We start from the raw sequence: 21,443 nt of genomic DNA on the forward strand, positions 1-21,443 counted from the left end.
TTTAAGCCTCCAACATCCGAAAAGTATTTTAAAAAGTTTCACATAAAAAGCAGTGAGGATTCATGCTAAAACCTGGGAATGGATAAGAATTTATTTGAAGGTTGAAGCAAATGATACTTTTTTTAGGGTGGTACCAATCCTACTGTTTTTAATTCACATTAAAAATTTGGGGTTCAGAAACTCAATGGAAACTGGTGAAATATATAGACAAAATAATGGAGAGAAGAGCTATGACACTATCTACTTGTAGCAGAGGACTGAGTTATGTGGAAAAGCTGGAAAAATTTGGCTTTGAAATGAGGTGACTGAAATGTAGGTATATAAGAGAGCAAAACAAAAAGATAGAAAAAATAAACTCAAGGTATTGCTTCAAACTAAATGGTGACCATGGGACAAAGGTTCAAATTAGTAAAATGTCAATTAGAGATTGACGTCAGGAAGTTCTTCCAACAAAACATCCCATATAGGGTAGTGAAAGTAAATGCTGAGGAATCATTTAGATATTGTGATGGGGTAGACTGTATGTTCTTTCTGGATGGCTGAGCTATTAGGAACTAAAAGGCCTTCCTCATCCATGCCTATCATGTGAATTAATGGGAGCGTCCTGGGCAAAATGAGGGGAAAGTCAACTTAAATTATGTCATTGGAGCAGGCTGGAGCAGGAGTATCAATAGTGGAATAAAACTGACAGTTTAATATTAAAAGAGAATGTGCTTTGAACCAAAAATATTCCTTCCCCTTTAACTACCAGTATAGAGTTTTGGAATTATATTTCAATGTAATTACATTTGCAGGCTACCAAAAAATGTATTTTGTGATTTCGTGAAAGTATGCATCAGGCAGCCTAATAATTAGATGTAAGTGTAATTACATATCATTACATCAATGAGACATCTCTGTTCCATAACCCTTTTGTTCTTCTGTTTAGCTTGACTCGAATTTAAAAGTGTCTTCTGCACCAGACTTTTTAAATGATTATTTTCTACATGATGATGAGAAGGTGTCTTGCTGTGCTAAAGAGTCGTGGATAATGATTAAAGAGCAGTCACACTTTGCCTGATGGCTCAGCAAGTTTATTCAGAGAGAAGCTGAGCCACGCACACTAGGAAAGTCTGATTCCTGCGCTGTGCTGATGTAGCCCATCTCAGCTGGAGTGGCAATATCCTCACTACAACTAACTCTGGATTAAGAAGGAGCGAAAAATAAAAATCAGCCAGGATTCTCACTCCTCAACCCTATCCAATTAACCCCATCTAGAAGTGCATGTGTGTGGACAACAGGCTTGGCTCTGAAGAAACTCTATGATCAAATACTCATTGCCAAGACTCAGTACATCAATAATTGAGCAAAACTGGAGGATGCCCGGTATCTGCGTAATGGTACCCAGGTTGAATTATTAGCTTCGGTAGAGTCAGAGAGGACAGATAATTGGCGGAGAGCAAAAGAGCAATGGCCTGTGGAACACTTTGCTATACTCACACACTGGCAGCAGCAATCACACCATCACATCACCTCTGCCACTACACAATTCTGACTGAGTTAAACACAAGGTTGGCATTTCCCGCGGGCTTTGGGACACTGATGTCAGAACCAAATGGGGGTCCCAACCCCGCACTTGCTGGCACTGTGACTGACGGCACAATCTTCTGGGAGGCGACCTCCTAATTGGCCACCTCTGCGCTCACCGTCCCATTAAGGACGGGCACATGGACTCTCTGCTGCCAGCCCACTCAGAAGCTTAGCAGCTCCAGAGTGCTGGCGGCCACTGCAGCACAGGTGAGTGCTGCTGATGCAGGCTGGGGACAGCAAGAGATGCCCCCGGACGCATAGATGCAAATAAAAAATTATGAGTGCTGAAACTGGTAGACATGTCGGAATGGAGGAGAAACGCCACAGGAGGGATTGTTTGGGCCACAGGTGTAACCTTTCCTGTCAGCGGATGCGTCAATGGGGGATGGAGCCTCCAGCTTTGGCAAGCCGCCTCCATTGAGCTGGCAGCCTCTGCCTGCAGTGGAGAGACAGTGGCATGTTGGTATGGTCACTGAACTAGTAATGCAAATGCCCAGGCTAATACCCTGGGGACATGGGTTCAAATCCCAACACAGCAGCTGGTGAAATTTAAATTCAATTAATTCATAAAAATCTGGAATTGAAAGCTAGTCTCAGTAATGGTGTCGTGAAACTATCATCCATTGTTTTAAAAACCCACCTGGTTCACTAATGTCCTTTAGGGAAGGAAATCTGCTGCCTTTACCTGGTCCGGCCTACATGTGACTCCAGACCCACAGCAATGTGGTTGACTCTTAACTGCCCTCTGAAATGGCCGAGCAAGCCACTCAATTGTCAAGGGCAATTAGGGATGGGCAACAAATGCTGACCTTGCCAGCAATGCCCACAAAATTGCCCCAGTTGGGGCCTTAACCAACTCAATTAGCTATCGGCCTCTGTGGAGTGGTCAGCCGATTGTATCCCCAGCCTCCCCTGGGAAAGTTCCTCAGCTGTGGGAATGCACGGGGAGTCGTCGCAACGTGTCTCCCCCACTTTTCCAAGCCTGCCACCACACAGCCGGGAAAATTCAGCCTTGTATTACGAAGTAGCTATGTAGACAGACAGGATGGGAGTGCAGCACAGTGGCAAGACTAAATGCACCCAGAAACTCATTATTAAGACTACAATTGGGCTTTAGTTTATCTAGTGATTTCGGAACTATTATAAACCCTTCTCATTGATTTAATAATTAGTATCATTCATCTAATAGGTTAGATAATTTCTGCCCTTTCTTGGTAATGTACAGCTGTACAGAATAGCTTGCTATTTGGGTCATGGATATCAACAGCTGCATTTTGGCAACAGGCATCTTCTATAACTGGAAACGTGCTTATTTCTTATCCTTTGAAGTAAATTTTGAGGCTTTTTTTAAAACTTGGAGACCAAAATCCAAAGAAGTAGAGATTAGCTTCTGCATTAATGATGTGGAAGTGATTTAATTCAATGCCCCATAATTACTTTTTTGTGATCCTGTCAGCAGAGGAATTTTAAAGAATCTTTTCTGTGGGAGTGGGGGAGAATCACATTCTTAACATGATTCATTATGAAGGGATTTGTTTTTTTTGTAGTCAGTCCAGAGATTTTGGAACTGTGGTGTTTATATACGTGTTGCAATGATTTCTGAACTGACGCCCTGTTTTTTGTCTTAGATAGTGTCAGGAATTGAGTTCAAAGGACAAGATCAGAAATGTCAATAACCAAATTGGGAACTTAAAAAAAAAGTCAAACTATCTGAATATTGAACCAGGAATGCGATATCTTATTTAAAGTTTGGTTGTGATAACGTGATTAATTACAGGTCACTGTGGCTTTATATGTTTATGCAGGTGGGGCCAACTTAATTTGATAGCATGAGGACTGGAATTAATAATAATTAAAGCAGTGAAATAAACAAGGCAATAGACAAGCAGAATGAAACAATGGAAAAACTGAACAAAATGGGTGGAAAATTGAACTGTAATTGAACAGTTATTCCCTGGGTACCTTGCTGCACTGTTGCAGGGCAGCATCTTTTGAAAGAAGAATATCCAATCAAGCAAATAGACCAGAAATAATGGAAATTTGCAAATGTAAAGAAACAGATTGCAAAAGGACCAAAAATATTAATGCATGCAAGCAGAATATTCACAGCTTTTCACATCAGTGCCAGAGATCTGCATGTACATTAAAAATGAAGTATGCAATAAAACAGGATGTCAAAAGAAGGGATTATTCAGGATTCGTTTTTTGGGACAATACCAGTGTCACAGAAGATACTGCTGAACTCTCACCAAAATTGTCATCTGATACAGCCTAATGTAGAATAAGAGACCAAATGACTGCATTGAGTGCTGCTTGTCTGCACTGAGTGTGAAGAAGGGAGTTTGATAAGTGAGTGAATTTTAAGGGTTAATCTGTCAAGACTAGTTTTTGTTTTGCTACATCTAGTAATTAATTGAAATTCCTGTTTCAGTGAAGAGGTAAGTTACCTAAACAGGGGTATACTAACACTCTGAGAATAGCTGAAGCTAATTAATTAGGTAGCTAGCTTAAACTGGTTTCTGAGCTTTAGCAGAGCTCTAGCAGAGCTGACACAGCATTGTTTTCGGAGTATAATTTGAGGGGACTCTCAGTGCTGCTTGTCTGCATTGAGTGCTGCTGGAGGGCACAGAGTGTGAAGAAGGGAGTTTGGTAAGTGAGGGAGTTCGGGAAGGAGGGGAACTATAAATTAAGAAGAAAATAAATTTGAGTGCACTGAGTGTAAAGCGGGAGTTTGGTGCATGAGGGAAAGGCTCAATTCTTTCTTTCTTCTTCTACCTAGTTTCAGCCTCCAGTAGCTGCCTCTCTCTTCGGGACAGGGGAAGAAGTTGATGGTGAGTAACTGGTAAGTTATTTTACTTCCCATTGTAATAAAAAGTCTTTAAGGTTACATTATGGCAGGTCAGCTTGGCCAGGTGGACTGTGCGTCCTGTGGTATGTGGGAAGTCATGGATGCACCACGTGTCCTAGATGAGCACATCTGCGGAAGTGTCACCAGCTGCAGAAGCTTGAGTTCTAGGTTTCGGAACTCACTGTTGTGCATCCATGAGGCAGAAGACCAAGTGGATAGCACATTTAGGGAAGTGGTTACACCGCAGGTTAGGAGCATGCAGACAGAGAGGGAAGAGAACCAGGCAGGCAGTGCAGGAGTCCTCTGAGTCTATCTTGCTTGCTAATCAATTTTCCATTTTGGATACTGGTGAGAGCGATGGTTCCTTGGGGGAGTGCAGCCAGAGCAAAGTTTGTGGCACCATGAGTGGCTGCACAGGAGGGAAGGAAGAAGAGTGGAAGAGCAATGGTGATAGGGGATTTGATACTCAGTGGATCAATCAGGTGTTTCTGTGGCAGCAAATGTGACTCCAGGATGGTGTGTTGCCTCCCTGGTGCCAGGGTCAAGGATGTCACAGAGCGGCTGCAGGACATCCTTCTGGGGGAGGGTGAACAGCCAGAGGTCGTGGTTCAAACTGGTACCAATGACAGAGGTAGGAAGAGGGATGAGGTCCTGAAAGCAGATTTTAGGGAGTTAGGAAGGAAATTAAAAAACAGGACCTCAAGAGCAGTAATCTCAGGATTACTCCCAGTGCCACGTGCTAGTGAGCATAGGAATAGGAGGATTGATCGATTGAACAGATGGCTGGACAATTGGTGTAGGAGGGAGGGCATCAAATTTCTGAGGCATTGGGACCGGTTCTGGGGCAGGTGGGACCTGTACAAGATGGATGGGCTACACCTTAACAGGACCGGAACTACTATCCTTGCAGGGAGATTTCCTAGTGCTGTTGGGGAGGGTTTAAACTAGCTTGTCAGGGGGATGGGAACCGGAGGAGTAGCTCAAATTGGAAGGAAGTAAAGCTGGTAACAGGAGGTAGAAAGGTAGCAAGTGACATTAGAAGGCAGGCGAAACAAAGGCGAGCATCAACTAGGCTTAGAATGCAAAATGTCAAGAAGGCAAGGTTAAGGGCACTCTACCTGAATGCATGCAGCATTCGCAACAAGGTAGATGACTTAAAGGCCCAAATAGAAGTAAATGGATATGACCTAATTGCCATAAAGGAAACGTGGCTACAGGGTGACCAAGACTGGGAACTGAATATTCAAGGATATTCGACATTTAGAAAGGACAGGCAAAAATGAAAAGGAGGTGGTGTTGCGCTGATAATAAGGGATGGGATCAGTACATTAGTAAGGGAGGGTCTCAGATCGGAGGAACAAAATGTGGAATCTGTTTGAGTGGAGCTAAGAAACAGCAAGGGGCAGCAAACATTGGTAGGAGTTGTTAAAAAGCCCTCAAACAGTTGTGGTAGTGTGGGGCATGGTATTAATCAGGAGATTAGAGAAGCATGTGGCATGGATAAAACAGTAATCATGGGTGACTTCAATCTGCATATAGACTGGGAAAACCTAATGAACACTAATGCTATGGAGGACGGGTTTCTGGAGTGTTTTAGGGATGGTTTTCTAGACCAGTATGCTGAGGAACTGACTAGAGAGAGAAAAGGCTGTTTTAGATCTAATATTATGTAATGAGAAAGAGATCATTAATAATCTTGTTGTAAAAGAACCTTTTGGGATGAGTGATCATAATATGATAGAATTTTACATTATGTTTGAAAGTGAGGTAGTTCAATGTGAAGCCAGGGTGTTAAATTTGAATGAAGGTATGAGGGGCAAATTGGCTGAGGTGGATTGAAAAAATACATTAAAAGGTTTGACAGTACATAGGCAATGGATAGTCTTTAAAGAAATATTGCACAGCAATGATACATTCCTTCAAGGCACAAAACCCCCCAAAAGTAAAGGCAGTCAACTGTGGATAACAAAGTAAGTCAAGGATTGTATAAGATTAAAATAAAAGGCCTACAAAGTTGCCAGAAATAGTAGTAAACCTGAGGATTGAGAGGATTTTGGAATACAGCAAAGGAGGACGAAGAATCTGATAAAGATAAGGAGAACAGAATATGAATGTAAACTAATAAAAAATATAAAAATGGACTGTAAAAGCTTCTCGAGGTACGTAAAAAGTAATGTTTGGCTAAGACAAATGTGGGTCCATTACAGGCAGAGTCAGGAGAATTTATAATGGGGAATAGAGAAAAGGCTGAGAAAGATACTATAAATCTCCCAGAATTAGAGATCCAAGGGAATAGGGGGAATGAGGAACTGAAGGAAATTAGTATCAGCAAGAAGGTTGTATTGGAGAAATTGATGGGGCTGAAGGTTGATAAATCCCCAGGACCTGATATTCTAAATCCCAGAGTGTTGAAAGAGGTAGCTATGGAGATAGTGGTTGCATTGGTGATCATCTTCCAAAATTCCATAGATTCTGGAGCAGTTCCTGCAGATTGGAAGGTAGCAAATGTCACCCCACTATTTAAGAAGGGAGGGAGATAGAAAACAGGGAATTACAGACCTGTTAGCCTTACATCAGTCATTGGGAAAATACTAGAATCTATTCTAAAGGATGTGATAAATGGACACGGATAATAATGATCTGATTGGGCATAGACAAAATGGATTTTTAAAATTCATTCATAGGATGTGGGCATCACTGGCTAGGCCAGCATTTATTGCCCATCCCTAACTACCCTTGAGAAGGTGAGCTGCCTTCTTGAACAGCTGCAGTCATTTGGGGTAGGTACACCCACAGTGCTGTTAGGAAGGGAGTTCCAGGATTTTGACCCAGCGACAGTGAAGGAACGGAGATATAGTTCCAAGTCAGGATGGTGTGTGGCTGGAGAGGAACTTGGAGGTGGTGGTGTTCCCAACCATTTGCTGCCCTTGTCTTTCTAGTTGGTAGAGGTCGGAAGGTGCTGTCTAAGGAGCCTTGGTGCATTGCTGCAGTGCATCTTGTAGATGGTACACACTGCTGCCACTGTGCAGCGGTGGTGGAGGGAGTGAATGTTTGTGGGGTGCTTTGTCCTGCTGGTGTTGAGCTTCTTGAGTGTTGTTGGAGCTGCACCCATCCAGGCAAGTGGAGAGTATTCCATCACACTCTTGACGTGCCTTGCAGATGGTGGACAGGCTTTGGGGAGTCAGGAGGTGAGTTACTCGCAGCAGGATTCCTAGCATCTGACCTGCTCTTGTAGCCACGGTATTTATATGGCTACTCCAGTTTAGTTTCTGGTCAATGGTAACCTCCAGGATGTTGATAGTGGGGGAATTCAGCGATGGTAATGCCATTGAATGTCAAAGGAAGATGGTTAGATTCTCTCTTATTGGAGATAGTCATTGCCTGGCACTTGTGTGGCACGATTGTTACTTGCCACTTATCAGCCCAAGCCTGGATATTGTTCAGGTCTTGCTGCATTTCTACACGGACTGCTTCAATATCTGAGGAGTCGCAAATGGTGCTGAACATTGTGCAATCATCAGCGAACATCCCCACTTCTGACCTTATGATTGAAGGAAGGTCATTGGTGAAGCAGCTAAAGATGGTTGGGCCTAGGACACTACCCTGAGGAACTCCTGCAGTGATATCCTGGAGTTGAGATGATTGACCTCCAACGAGAGGCCTGCTTTAGGTCGGGAAAAAGAACTTGACCCAAAACCTGACCGAACCACAGCAGGTCCGAGCCCGACCCGACCCAAGTCGCTCCGATTTTGTTCCGAGCCCGACCCGACCCGACCCGACCCGAATCTGCCACTACTCAGCCCGACCCGAGCCGGACCTGACCATCCCTATACTTAGATTCCTGAAATCAAACCTGCAAGAAGCTGCAGCGAATGCACGAGACCTCATACCGACCTCACTGCGCAGACTCAGTTTCGACCCGGACTCCCAACTCAAGTAAGTTTTTTTATTTTTAATACTTACCAGCAGAGCACTTACCGTGTGTGTCCGGCCCGAACCAACCCGACTTGATCTGGACTCGGCCCGACCCGACCCGAGCCCGAAAGCCGGCCCCGGAAGATGGGCCCGACCCGACCCGAACCTGACACGTTGTCGGATCCCGTCAGGTTCGGGTTGGTTGGCAGGCCTCTACCTCCAACAACCACACCCATCTTCCTTTGCACTAGGTATGACTACAAAGGCTATGGGCCCTGACAACATTCCAGCAATAGTACTGAAGACCTGTGCTCCAGAGCTTGCCGCACCCCTAGCCAAGCTGTTCCAGAACAGCGGAGAGTTTTTCCCCCGATTCCCATCGACTTCAGTTTTGTTAGGGCTCCTTGATGCCATACTCGGTCAAATGCTGCCTTGATGTCAAGGTCATTTACTCTCACCTCACCTCTTGAGTTCAGCTCTTTTGTCCATGTTTGAACCAAGGCTGTAATGAGGTCAAAAGCTGAGTGGCCCTGGCAGAACCCAAACTGAGCGTCACTGAGCAGGCTATTGCTAAGCAAGTGCTGCTTGATAGCACTGTCGACGACACTTTCCATCACTTTACTGATGATTGACAGTAGACTGATGTGGTGGCAATAGGTCAGGTTGGATTTGTCCTGCTTTGTGTGTACAGGTCATACCTGGGCAATTTTCCACATTTCCGGGTAGATACCAGTGTTGTAGCTGTACTGGAACAGCTTGGCTAAGGGTGCGGCAAGCTCTGGAGCACTGGTCTTCAGTACTATTGCTGGAATATTGTCAGGGCCCATAGTCTTTGTAGTATCCAGTGCCTTCAGTCGTTTCTTGATATCACGCGGAGTGAATCGAATTGGCTGAAGACTGGCATCTGTGATGTTGGGGACTTCAGGAGGAGGCTGAGACGGATCATCAACTCAGACTTCTGGCTGAAGATTGTTGCAAATGCTTCAGCCTTATCTTTTGCACTGATGTGCTGGGCTCCCCCATCATTGAGGATGGGGATATTTGTGGAGCCACCTCCTCCAGTTAGTTGTTTAATTATCCACCACCATTCACGGCTGGATGTGGCAGGACTGCAGAGCTTAGATCCGATCCGTTGGTTATCAGATTGTTTAGCTCTGTCTATTGCATGCTGCTAATGCAGTTTGGCATGTAAGTTGTCCTGGCTTGTAGCTTCACCAGGTTGACACCTCATTTTGAGGTATGCCTGGTGCTGCTCCTGGCATGCCCTCTTGCACTCTTCATTGAACCAGGGTTGATCTCCCGGCTGGATGGTAATGGTATAGTGGGCGGTATGCCAGGCCATGAGGTTACAGATCGTGGTTGAGTACAATTCTGCTGCTGCTGATGGCCCACAGCGCCTCATGTATGCCTAGTTTTGCATTGCTAGAACTGTTTGAAATCTATCCCATTTAGCAATTTAGCATAGTGGTAGTGCCACATAATACGATGGAGGGTTTCCTTAATATGAAGGTGGGACTTTGTCTCCACAAGTACTGTGTAGTGGTCACTCCTACCAATACTGTCATGGACAGATGCATCTGCGGCAGGCAAATTGGTGAGGACGAGGTCAAGTATGTTTTTCCATCTTGTTGGTTCTCTCACCACCTGCTGCAGACCCAGTCTAGCAGCTATGTCCTTTAGGACTTGGCCAGCTCGGTCAGTCGTGGTGACCAATGAATGAGAAATAATGTTTGACGAACCTGTTGGAGTTTTTTGAGGATGTTACTAACAGAATTCATAAAGGGGAGTTGGTGGACATGGTATACTTGGATTTTCAACAGGCCTTTGATAAAGTCCCCACAGGAGGTTGTTTAGCAAATTAAAGCACATGGCATAGGAAGTAATATACTGGCATGGATTATGGATTAGGTAACAGGCAGAAAACAGAGAGTAGGAATAAACAGGTCATTCTTGCGTTGGCAGGCTGTGACTAGTGGGGTACCGCAGGGATCAGTGCTTGGGCCCCAGCTGTTCACAATATAGATCAATGATTTGGATGTGGGGACCAAATGTAGTATTTCCAGGTTCATGGATGACACAAAACTAGGTGGGAATGTGTGTTATGATGAAGATGCAAAGCAGCTTCAAGGGGATTTGGACAGACTTAGTGAGTGGGCAAGAACATGGCAGATGGAATATAATGTGGAAAAATGTGAGGTTATCCACTTTGGTAGGAAGAACAGATGTGCAGAGTACTTCTCTAATGGTAAGAGATTCGAACGTGTAGCTGTACAAAGGGACCTGGGTGTCCTTGTCAATAAGTCACTGAATGCTAACATGCAGGTGCAGCAAGCAATTAGGAAGGCTAATAGTATGTTAGCCTTTATCACAAGAGGATTTGAGCACAGGAGTAGAGGTTTTGGTCTTCTTATCTTAGGAAGGTTATTATTGCGATAGAGGGAGAGGAATATTCACCAGACTTGTTCCCGGGATGGCGGGACTGTCCTATGACGAGAGAATGGGGGAACTGAGTCTGTATTCTCTCGAGTTTTGAAGAATGAGAGGTGATCTCATTGAAAACTACAAAATACTTAAAGGGATAGACAGGGGAGATGTTTCCCCTGGTTGGGGAGTCTTGAACCAGGGGACACAATTTCAAAATCGGGGGAAGCCACTTAGGACTGAGATGAGGAGAAATTTCTTTACTCAGAGGGTTGTGAATCTTTGGAATTCTCTACCCCAGAGGGCTGTGGCAGCTCAGTCATTGAGTATGTTTAAAGCAGAGATTGACAGATTTCTAAATACAAATGACATAAGGAGATATGAGGATAGTGTGAGGAAAAAGGCATTGAAGTGGATGATCAGCCATGATCACATTGAATGGCAGAGCAGGCTCGATGGGCTAAATGGCCTACTCCTACTCCTACGTTCCTATGATTAGAAGTTGAAGAATGTTCCTTTATACTCACCATTGTTAGCTTCAATGTTGACAACAGTTGCCTTGTGTTCTGCTCCAAGACCTGCTTCTGACTTTCTTGGTATCAGACAGCCTTGCAAAGATCACGATTAACAAAGAAAAGAACAAAAAAAAATTATTAGTAACTTGAATGAAGCCTTGACCTTTGGTTAAGATTCGGCATTGGGGCAGATATTGCTGGGTGGGTGTGGGGTGAGGGCAGGGGGAGGTGGTGGCTCACCTCATCGAGTTCCCCATTAGTTAGACATGTTGCTGCACTGTAATCTACTGGGCATGTGAGCTGATAACAATGGGACGAGGGCAATGGGGCTTTGGGACTTGGATGTATCTCCTTAACCAATGAGATTGAAGGATTAAGAAAGAAACACAGGAATAACAGAGAAGGATGGTGAATTTGAGTTAAATTACATACAGAGAGAGAGGGAAAGAAAGATTGGATTAAGAGGAGGGGAAAAAAAAGCAACAGAAAAGTAAGACTTTTTTTGGAATTTGACATTTTTAAAATCTCAATGTACCTGATTGAATGGGACTCTAGAGTTTAAATAGTTCAGTTTCGGAACCAGAGAAGTTGATTGGCATTGCAGTAACAATTATGTTATTAAAAAGTACTTATGAGATTAATTACCAAACTTAATTTTTTGTGGCAAGTTTAATGAGCAATTAACATGCAATTTCAGCAAGTTCTTAAAAATAACAGAGCGGCTAAAGAGTGAGGTGCCATTTCTGTGAAGCAAGCAGCAAAATTGTGTAAATCGACAAGTTCCCCAAGCAAGTTCCCCTTAACCCGTTGAGTTTGCTAGCTAATTTGCATATTAGTAACACCGTGCATCGTTAACACCCTGTTATTTGTCCAGCAAAATCCAGCCCCTTATGTACAATCTCAAGGATTTTTGATGGTTAGGGCTGATTCAGTACAACATATTCCATTGCAGATATTCAGTTAAATTTAGAGTTCTGTAATTGTCTAGCATTAACATTATAGAACATTATTAAAAGCAAAACCATAGTCTGTGTTCCTGACTATTTTCTTTGCAACACTTATATGCACTATTTCAGTGCAAGGAGGAGAGCAAATAAAGCAGATGAGCTGAGGGCACAGATAGACACGTGGCAGTATGATATCATAGCTATTACAGAAACATGGCTTAAGGAGGGACAGGAATGGCGGCTCAACGTTCCTGACGCGATAAGAAAGGGGGGGGGTGCTAACAATTTTGGTCAAAGAAACTATCACAGCTGTGAGGAGGGATGATATGTTGGAAGGTTCATCAAATGAGGCCATATGGATCGAGCTAAGGAACAAAAAGGGGCTCTCACACTGCTGGGAGTGTACCATAGACCCCCAAACAGTCAGAGGGAGATAGAAGAGCAGATATGTAGGCAAATCTCTGAGAAGTGCAAAAACAATAGGGCAGTAACTGTAGGGGATTTTAACTACCCCAATATTAACTGGAATAGTGTTGGTGTGAAAGGAATTGAGGGAGCAAAATTCTCGAGGAGCATTCAGGAGAACCTTTTTGCCCAGTATGTAGCAAGTCCAACAAGGGAGGGCACAGTTTTAGACTTATTTTTGAGAAATGAAGATGGGCAGGTGGAAGGAGTGGCAGTGGGAGAGCATTTTGGTGGTAGTGATCATAATTCAATCAGTTTTAACATAATTATGGAAAAGGACAGAGAAAGAACAGGAGTTAGCGTTCTCAATTGGGGCAAGGCCAATTTTACTAAGCCCAGGAGTGATTTAGTGAAAGTGGACGAGAAACAGCTACTTGGAGGTAAATCAGTGTCAGAGCAGTGGGAGGCATTCAAAGGGGAGATTCAAAGTGTTCAGAGTAAACATGTTCCCACAAAGAAAAAGCATGAGATGGCCAAATCTAGAGCCCATGGATGTCAAAGGGCTTACAGGGTAAGATAAGGCAGAAAAGGAAAGTTTATGTCCGACACCGAGAACTCAATACTACAGAAAGCCAAGAGGAGTATAGAAAGTGGAGGGGTAAAATCAAAAAGGAAATTAGGAAAGCAAAGCGAAGGCATGAAACAATATTGGCAAGCAAAATCAAGGTGAACCCAAAGATGTTTTATCAACACATTTAGAGTAAGAGGATAACCAAGGACAGAGTAGGGCCCATAAAAGACCAAAAAGGTAACCTATGTGTAGGGGTGGAAGATGTTGGTATTGTTTTTCATGAATACTTTGCGTCTGTCTTCACAATAGAGAGGGACAATGCAGATATTGCAGTTAAGGAAGAGGGGTGTGAAGTATTAGATGTGATAAACATAGGGAGAGAGGAAGATTTATGGGACTAGCATCCTTGAAAGTTGATAAATCACCAGGGCCGGATGAAATATACCCCAGGCTGTTAAAAGAAGCAAGAGAGGAAATAGTGGAAGGTCTGACCATCATTTCCCAGTCCTCACTGGATACAGGTGTGGTGCCAGAGGACCGGAGAAATGCTAACGTTGTACCTCTATTTAAAAAGGGAGCAAGGGGTAGACTGAATAATTACAGGCCAGTCAGTCTAACCTCAGTGGTGGCAAATTATTGGAATCAATTCTGAGAGACGGAATAAACTGTCACTTAGAAGGGCACAGATTAATCAAGGATAGTCAGCATGGATTTGTTAAGGGAGGATCTTGTCTGACCAACTTGATAAAATTTTTTGAGGAAGTAACAAGGACGATTGATGAGGGTAGTGCAGTTGATGTGGTCTACATGGATTTTAGCCAGGCTTTTGACAAGGTCCCACATTGCATACTGGTTAAAACAATAAAATCCCTTGGGATCCAGGGAAATGCAGCAAGGTGGATACAAAATTGGCTCAGTGGCAGGAAACAAAGGGTGATTGTTTACAGGTGTTTTTGCAACTGGAGGACTGTTTCCAGTGGTGTTCCGCAGGGCTCAGTACTGGGTCCCCTGCTTTTTGTGGTATATATTAACGATTTGGACGTAAGTGTAGGTGGCATGTTCAAGACGTTTTCAGACGACACAAAGATTGGCCGTGTAGTAGATAGCGAGGTGGAAAGCTGTAGGCTGCAGGAAGATATTAGGCTGGATTTTACGACGGGCAGACAGGAGCTGGCCACATGTGTAAATGTTGGTGGTGAACCCGCATCCTCCGCCCAGCCTGGGGATCCGACCCGCAATTTACGGGTCCCGGGGCTTTAAGTGTTCAGAGGCAGGACGTCCACCCGCTTGAGGAAGGAAGTACCGCCTCTTTGAGCTGCTGGCCAATCATCAGGCTGGTCGCTCTCAGTCCCAGCAGCACCACTGGGAGCAGTGGCCACTGCTGGGACTGCATCCCAGTCAAGGACACGGAGCCAGGACCGAGGTAGGTTAGGGTTGCCTCACCGGGCAGATCGGTTGCGGCCCGGCGAGGCAAGGGTGGTCGTTTAGGGGGAAGGGGGGCGTCTCAGGTCCTGGGGGTGGTTGGGGAAGTGGGGGCGGCCCTCAATCGGGCACCCTGTGCCCAATTGTCAGACCCCTCCCCCTGTGCGCTGGAAGGCTGCCAGGTATCACAGGGCGGCCTTTCACGTCTACTTAAGGGCCTCGATTGGCCTGGGGCAGTTGGGTCGTTTCTCACACCCCCCCTCCCCCCCACGGCCCACGTAAAGTGGGGACGGAGGCGGGAGTGGGCCAGGAAAGCCTCCTGGAGCTACCCGCTCCATTTTATGCCAACCCCGGCCACCATCCAGCTCGCTGGGATGGCGTAAGATTCCGGCCATTGATGGATTGGTCAGGTGGGCAGAAAAGTGGCAAATGGAATTCCACCCAGACAAGTGTGAAATGATGCTTTTGGGGAGGTCAAACAAGACAAAGGAATACACGATTAATGGGAGAATACTGAGAGGAAGTGCGGGACATTGGAGTGAACGTCTACAGATCCCTGAAGTTAGCAGGACAGGCCAATAAGATGGTTAAAAAGGCATATGGAATCCTTTCCTTTATTAGCCAAGGTATAGAATATAAGAGCAGGGAGGTTATGCTGGAACTGTATGACTCATTGGTTAGGACACAAGTTGAGTACTGTGTGCAGTTCTGGTCACCTCATTACAGAAAGGATGTAATTATACTAGAAAGGGTAGAGAGGAGATTTACGAGGATGTTGCAGGGACTGAACAAATGCAGCTATGAGGCAAGATTGGATAGACTGGGGTTGTTCTCCTTGGAACAGAGAAGGCTGAGGGGAAATCTGATTGAAATGTACAAAATTGTGAGGGGTCTGGATAGAGTGGAGGTGAGGGGTCTATATGCCTTAGCAGAGAGGTCAGTGACGAGGGGGCATAGATTTAAAATGATTAATAGAAAGATCAGAGGGGAGATGAGGAAAGTTTTCTCACCCAGAGGGTGGGGGTGGCGGGTGGGTGGTGGTCTGGAACTCATTGCCTGAAAGGGTAGCAGAGGCAGAAACCCTCAACTCATTTAAAAGGTGTCTGGATATACACCTCAAGTGCTATAACCGGCAGGGCTTTAGACCAAATGTTTTTTTGGCTGGCACAGACACGATGGGCCAAGGTAGTCTCTATCTGTGCTGTAAACTTTCTATAATTCTGTATATTCTCCCAATGGCTTTGGGTAGACACAGATCCTTTAATTTGTTAAGCAAAAATTAACTTAAGCAATTAACACTGGATAATATTGGAATTTCAATTTAATAAACAGTTTTGTTAATTTGCAACATTGCATCAGATGGACTCAGCTATATTGAATAAATCGGTAAGCTTACACTTTACTGTTAAAGGAGAAGATAGTAACTTATGATCCATATTATCGCAGCTAGGTGTCAGTCTTGGCTCCATGGTCACATTCTCATCTCTGAGTAAGAGGGCCACACTCCAGCACCCCAGAGGCTTGAGTACAATCCAGGTTGATACTTCCGTGCAATACCGTGGGAGTGCTGCACTCTCAGAGGTGATGTCTTTCAGATCAGAGATTAAACCCAGACCCTGTTTGCCCTCTCCCATGGACATAAAAGATTTCATGGCACTATTGGAAGCAGAACAGGGAAGTTCTCCCTGTGTCTTGGCTGATATTTATCTCTCAACCAACATCAGTAAAACAGATTATTTGTTCATCTATCTCCTTGCTGTTTGTGGGATCTTTCGGTGTTACATTTCCCTACATTGCAACAATGATTACTCTTCAAAAATACTTCATTGGCTGTGAAGCACTTGGGATGTCCTGAGCAACATTCCCCCTAAGAATTTTGGGAGCTTGCGGGTGATTTTTTAAGTGTGTGGCTGCTTTAAATATTTTGGTGTGGCTGTGCATGTGTAATATAAAGGAGCCGACTTGTGCACAGCCTGTGCGGGAACTTTCGGGTTGCTGTGCACCCACACACCCTATAAGGAACATTGATCCTGAGGTTGTGAAAGATGGTATATAAATGCAAGTTTGTTCACTCTTTATTTATCTGTATTTAAAATTCACCAAAAGTACAACTTCTACACCCAACATGTTGCAATGAATCACATGTTTCTGAATTCTTAGGTCTGTTTGCTTACCTGTTCCAAGCATGGGATCTTCAGTAGCCTTCAAGAATATCTGGAAGTGAGCAAAGAATGGAATTGGAATTGGATTACAGGTGATGCACTGGCACCTCAGCGCTTTTACAAAGAAAATATTTAAAAGCACTAGATAGAAGGAAGATACTGAATGCTAAACTCACAATAAGGAGTAGCAACCTGCATCAGGTAGGTTTAGATGTTAGATGCCTATTTATTTTGATTCTGTTCTCAACAATAAGGTAGCAGCCTGGAACCATGCTGGTTATGATGATATTTGAAGTGCTATTTAGCTATACAAAGGGAATTGTATCCAATTAATTTAATACTGGGCCGAATGGAATCCTTCTGTGCTGTAAGATTTTAGGATTCTATGAATGGTCTAGCTCTAACTTCAAGCTTATACCCCTAAAATGACCTCCCCCACCAGAGGAATTAGTTTCTCTTTATCTACCCTATCAAGTATTTTAATCATTTTAAACACCTCAATTAGATCACCCTTAATCTTCTACATACAGGGGAATACAAGCCTAATCTGCACAAGCCATACAAGAATACAAGCAATATCTATAAATGGCTAAAGGTTCTGAATTCCAGCTGTTCCAAACAGGGCCAATGTCCAATAATCCTAAAATCCAATGTTTGCATTGATTGTTCCTATCTGAAGTGATACATTCAAACAGCTGCTGCAAGGCAGAAATGAATGATTGTTGCGAAATGCAATCAATGATGTTGCACTAGTTATTTTTGCACTATGATAATCACATAGCAGTAACCTAGCAGTCTAGCATAAAATATTAATGCCATTGATCTCTGCGGAGGTTGCCCCGCTCATACACCCTCCACAGGAAACCCAGACAAAAAGGATCATTTCAACTTTCAGCGATGGTGTAGAGCCGCCTGTTACACACCCACTGGAAGGGAGCATTTGGCAGGGTGTGGGACAGGCAGCTGATCCAATGTTGTACATTTTACTAAATCGCTGAAAGTTTAAATGATCCCCAAACGCTGTTCATACGATTTCTCCTGGGTTTCTGTAGATCTTTCATCAAAATCATGGTGGACGAGCGAGGAAATTCCCATGGAAATTCAAGCTCTATATGGTGATAGCTCGTTTAAACCCATGTCTGCTGGTTGTAAATTCAATGGTCCACCACTGAGCTGTGAAACCTCTAATTGTTATTTATTGAGAAAATTTCTGAAGTGTGGAGAACTTTTAGGACACTCCATGCACTAATGTAAAAAATTCACAACAGGAAGGGAAACTAATTGTGTCTTTCTGTAGATGCAACATGTACTCCACAGTTAATGACTTATTAATGAATCAGGTGCTACTATGGGTGTAGTTGAAATTGCAGGTCACATTGGTTGCTGCAGTCGACAGCTATGGTGCTTTATAGAAAGCGCTACTTAACGTTTTCATTCTCTTCGAGATGGCTTATCAAAAATCATCTACCATTTCACCACACTGTCCTTAATTAACATGTTTTTATGATAAGATGTTTGATAATGAGTCAGAATGTGGTGAACTGGTGTAGCCAGTGACACAACTAACTGCCAATACACTTTTCTATCATGTACTGGATTTTCTCAAAAACAATTTATCCAGTGGGAATTCCATCTTTGTCTACATTTTCAATGGTTGATCATACATAAATAATTAATACACAAATTTCCTTCAAAAATAACAGCTTCCAGGATAATTCTGCTGGCTGAGGGGCAGGGAATGTAATCTGTTTTGTAGCTTAGTCAAACAGCTTTATAGCACAAATCACTTAATATCATAATGTTTAGACAAGATCCTGTTTCCCTCCTATTTTAAATGAGCAATGATGAATGCAACAGTCACAATTTAGTCTTGTTTAATACTTTGACTTTATTTTCCAGGTCGAGTTATGTGTGGTTTGTGGCACCATGTACTTTGCTTTGGGTTCAAGATCTTACATCAAAAGACAAGGCAGCTGCATCAACTGGTGTCAATGTTATTCTGAATAACAATGTGCTGGTCTGCTGTTATGTTTGACAATAACATCATATACCAATCCTTTCAATAAAGGATTTCAACTGTTGAACGCAATTCATGCATATGTGTGTGTACAATCCTGAATATAGTGTGCCAATGAGAAGGTCACAAAATCATATTTTCTCAGACTTTGGCCTCAAAATTACTCAGAGAATATTACTGCACAGATGCCTACTACATCCATATGGAATTCCTTTGTCTACTATATTCACAGAGACATTAACCAATTTAATTTAAACATGGTAATGTCCCTGTTAAAAACAGAAAGAGGATGGCATAATATGTTTGTATGCTAATATCCAAATGGTGTAATTTCAGAGCCTTTGGGTTTGTGTGAAACACTATACTTAAGACAGAGGGTGGTGGTTGATGGCAAATGTTCATCCTGGAGTTTAGTTACTAGTGGTGTACTGCAAGGATCTGTTTTGGGGCCACTGCTGTTTGTCATTTTTATAAATGACCTGGATGAGGGTGTAGAAGGGTGGGTTAGTAAATTTGCGGATGACACGAAGGTCGGTGGAGTTGTGGATAGTGCCGAAGGATGTTGTAGGGTACAGAGGGACATAGATAGGCTGCAGAGCTGGGCTGAGAGATGGCAAATGGAGTTTAATGCGGAGAAGTGTGAGGTGATTCACTTTGGAAGGAGTAACAGGAATGCAGAGTACTGGGCTAATGGGAAGATTCTTGGTAGTGTAGATGAGCAGAGAGATCTTGGTGTCCAGGTACATAAATCCCTGAAAGTTGCCACCCAGGTTAATAGGGCTGTTAAGAAGGCATATGGTGTGTTAGCTTTTATTAGTAGGGGGATCGAGTTTCGGAGCCACGAGGTCATGCTGCAGCCGTACAAAACTCTGGTGAGGCCGCACCTGGAGTATTGCGTGCAGTTCTGGTCACCGCATTATAGGAAGGATGTGGAAGCTTTGGAAAGGGTGCAGAGGAGATTTACTAGGATGTTGCCTGGTATGGAGGGAAGGTCTTACGAGGAAAGGCTGAGGGACTTGAGGTTGTTTTCGTTGGAGAGAAGGAGGAGGAGAGGTGACTTAATAGAGACATATAAGATAATCAGAGGGTTAGATAGGGTGGATAGTGAGAGTCTTTTTCCTCGGATGGTGATGGCAAACACGAGGGGACATAGCTTTAAGTTGAGGGGTGATAGATATAGGACAGATGTCAGAGGTAGTTTCTTTACTTAGAGAGTAGTAGGGGCGTGGAACGCCCTGCCTGCAACAGTAGTAGACTCGCCAACTTTAAGGGCATTTAAGTGGTCATTGGATAGACATATGGATGAAAATGGAATAGTGCAGGTCAGATGGTTTCACAGGTCGGCGCAACATCGAGGGCCGAAGGGCCTGTACTGCGCTGTAATGTTCTAATGTTCTAATGTTAATGGATAGCTGCCTTGCTCTACAGTCATCTTTTAAAACCTCAAGTGAAAACTGTTTCGTCAACTGCCAAAGAATTGATAAAAACCACAGTTTCCTGTGATAAGTAAAAATCAGCCTTACCTCCTCCAGCGACGTGTCAGACACACCAAAGCTGCTAAGGCCTAAATCTTGCAGAGTCTCCTCAATTTCTCGGAACAGGCTAGCGTAGGCCCTGTGTTTGAAGTCTTTGCTGGGTAGCAGATAGTAAAGCTCTTGACCAACATTTTCTATGAGCTTGGCCTCAGGAACATGGTGTTTGATGAGATTTGTCAATGCATCTACATCACCTGTATGAGAGAAACAGCAATAAGGGTTACAGTAAAAGGCAATAGGCTGCCATTTACTGCAAGTTTACTACAGTCACTGCAATCTTTATACTAATAGGGCAATCCATTATCATTAGTCATCCAGATGTAAAGTACACTGGTCTCTCATATAACACATGTATAACACATATTGCTAATAGCAGGGATCAAAATACATAAGCCTAGAAATGACTGTTTGCAATACTAATATACAAATAGCTTCAGCTGTGGCTTAGTCTGTAGGTTGTGGGTTCAAGTCCCACCCCAGTACTGAGGGAGTGCTGCACTGTTGGAGGTGCTGTCCTTTAGGTAAATGTTAAACTTAGGCCCCTTCTGCTCTCCCAGGTGGTTGCAAAATATCCTATGCTACTCTTTTGAAGAAGAGCAGGGCAGTTCTCCCCAGTGTCCTGGCCAATATTCATCCCTCAATCAATATCACCAAAACAGGTTAGCTGGCCATTACCACATGGCTGTTTGTGGGAGATTTGTGTGTGAACATTAACTGCCACATTTCTACATTACAACAGTGACTACACTTCAAAAATACGTCATTTGCTGTAAAGCTTTGGGACATCCTATGATCATGAAAGGAGTTCAATAAATGCAAGTCTTTTTTAAATGTTAAACACATTTACATGATATTCTATAAGGCTTGCTGTTTTATTTTTGTTTTATTTTTTATTTTGAATGGGTTAATATCCATTAAAATAGCAGATAGAGACCATCATATGAAGAAGAGTGCAATAAGCCTTTGTATGCCAATATTGGAGTGTTATTTCTGGACTGTCCTTGTTATAATAGAATAGATGGCTGAAAGTGGGTGGTGAAATATTCAGTGAGTGATGAACAATGAGAGAGACACTTCCATGCTTTATTGAGTGATTTAAGCTCCCATTGAATTAGA

At 43.5% G+C, this 21,443-nt stretch overlaps 1 protein-coding gene across 1 annotated transcript in view; it reads right to left on the minus strand.

Moving 5' to 3' along the window:
- Positions 1 to 21,443, minus strand: part of abca4b (ATP-binding cassette, sub-family A (ABC1), member 4b) — a 158,970-nt gene that overhangs the window by 61,889 nt on the left and 75,638 nt on the right. The window contains exons 25-27 of the mRNA XM_068036820.1: positions 20,316 to 20,521; positions 16,788 to 16,827; positions 11,281 to 11,361 (exon numbers count right to left, since the gene is read on the minus strand). Coding sequence (XP_067892921.1) covers positions 11,281 to 11,361; positions 16,788 to 16,827; positions 20,316 to 20,521 — 327 coding nt within the window. The remainder of the gene's footprint in view (positions 1 to 11,280; positions 11,362 to 16,787; positions 16,828 to 20,315; positions 20,522 to 21,443) is intronic.

Source organism: Heterodontus francisci, chromosome 8 (genome assembly GCF_036365525.1).
Source record: "Heterodontus francisci isolate sHetFra1 chromosome 8, sHetFra1.hap1, whole genome shotgun sequence".
Classification (NCBI taxonomy): domain Eukaryota; kingdom Metazoa; phylum Chordata; class Chondrichthyes; order Heterodontiformes; family Heterodontidae; genus Heterodontus; species Heterodontus francisci.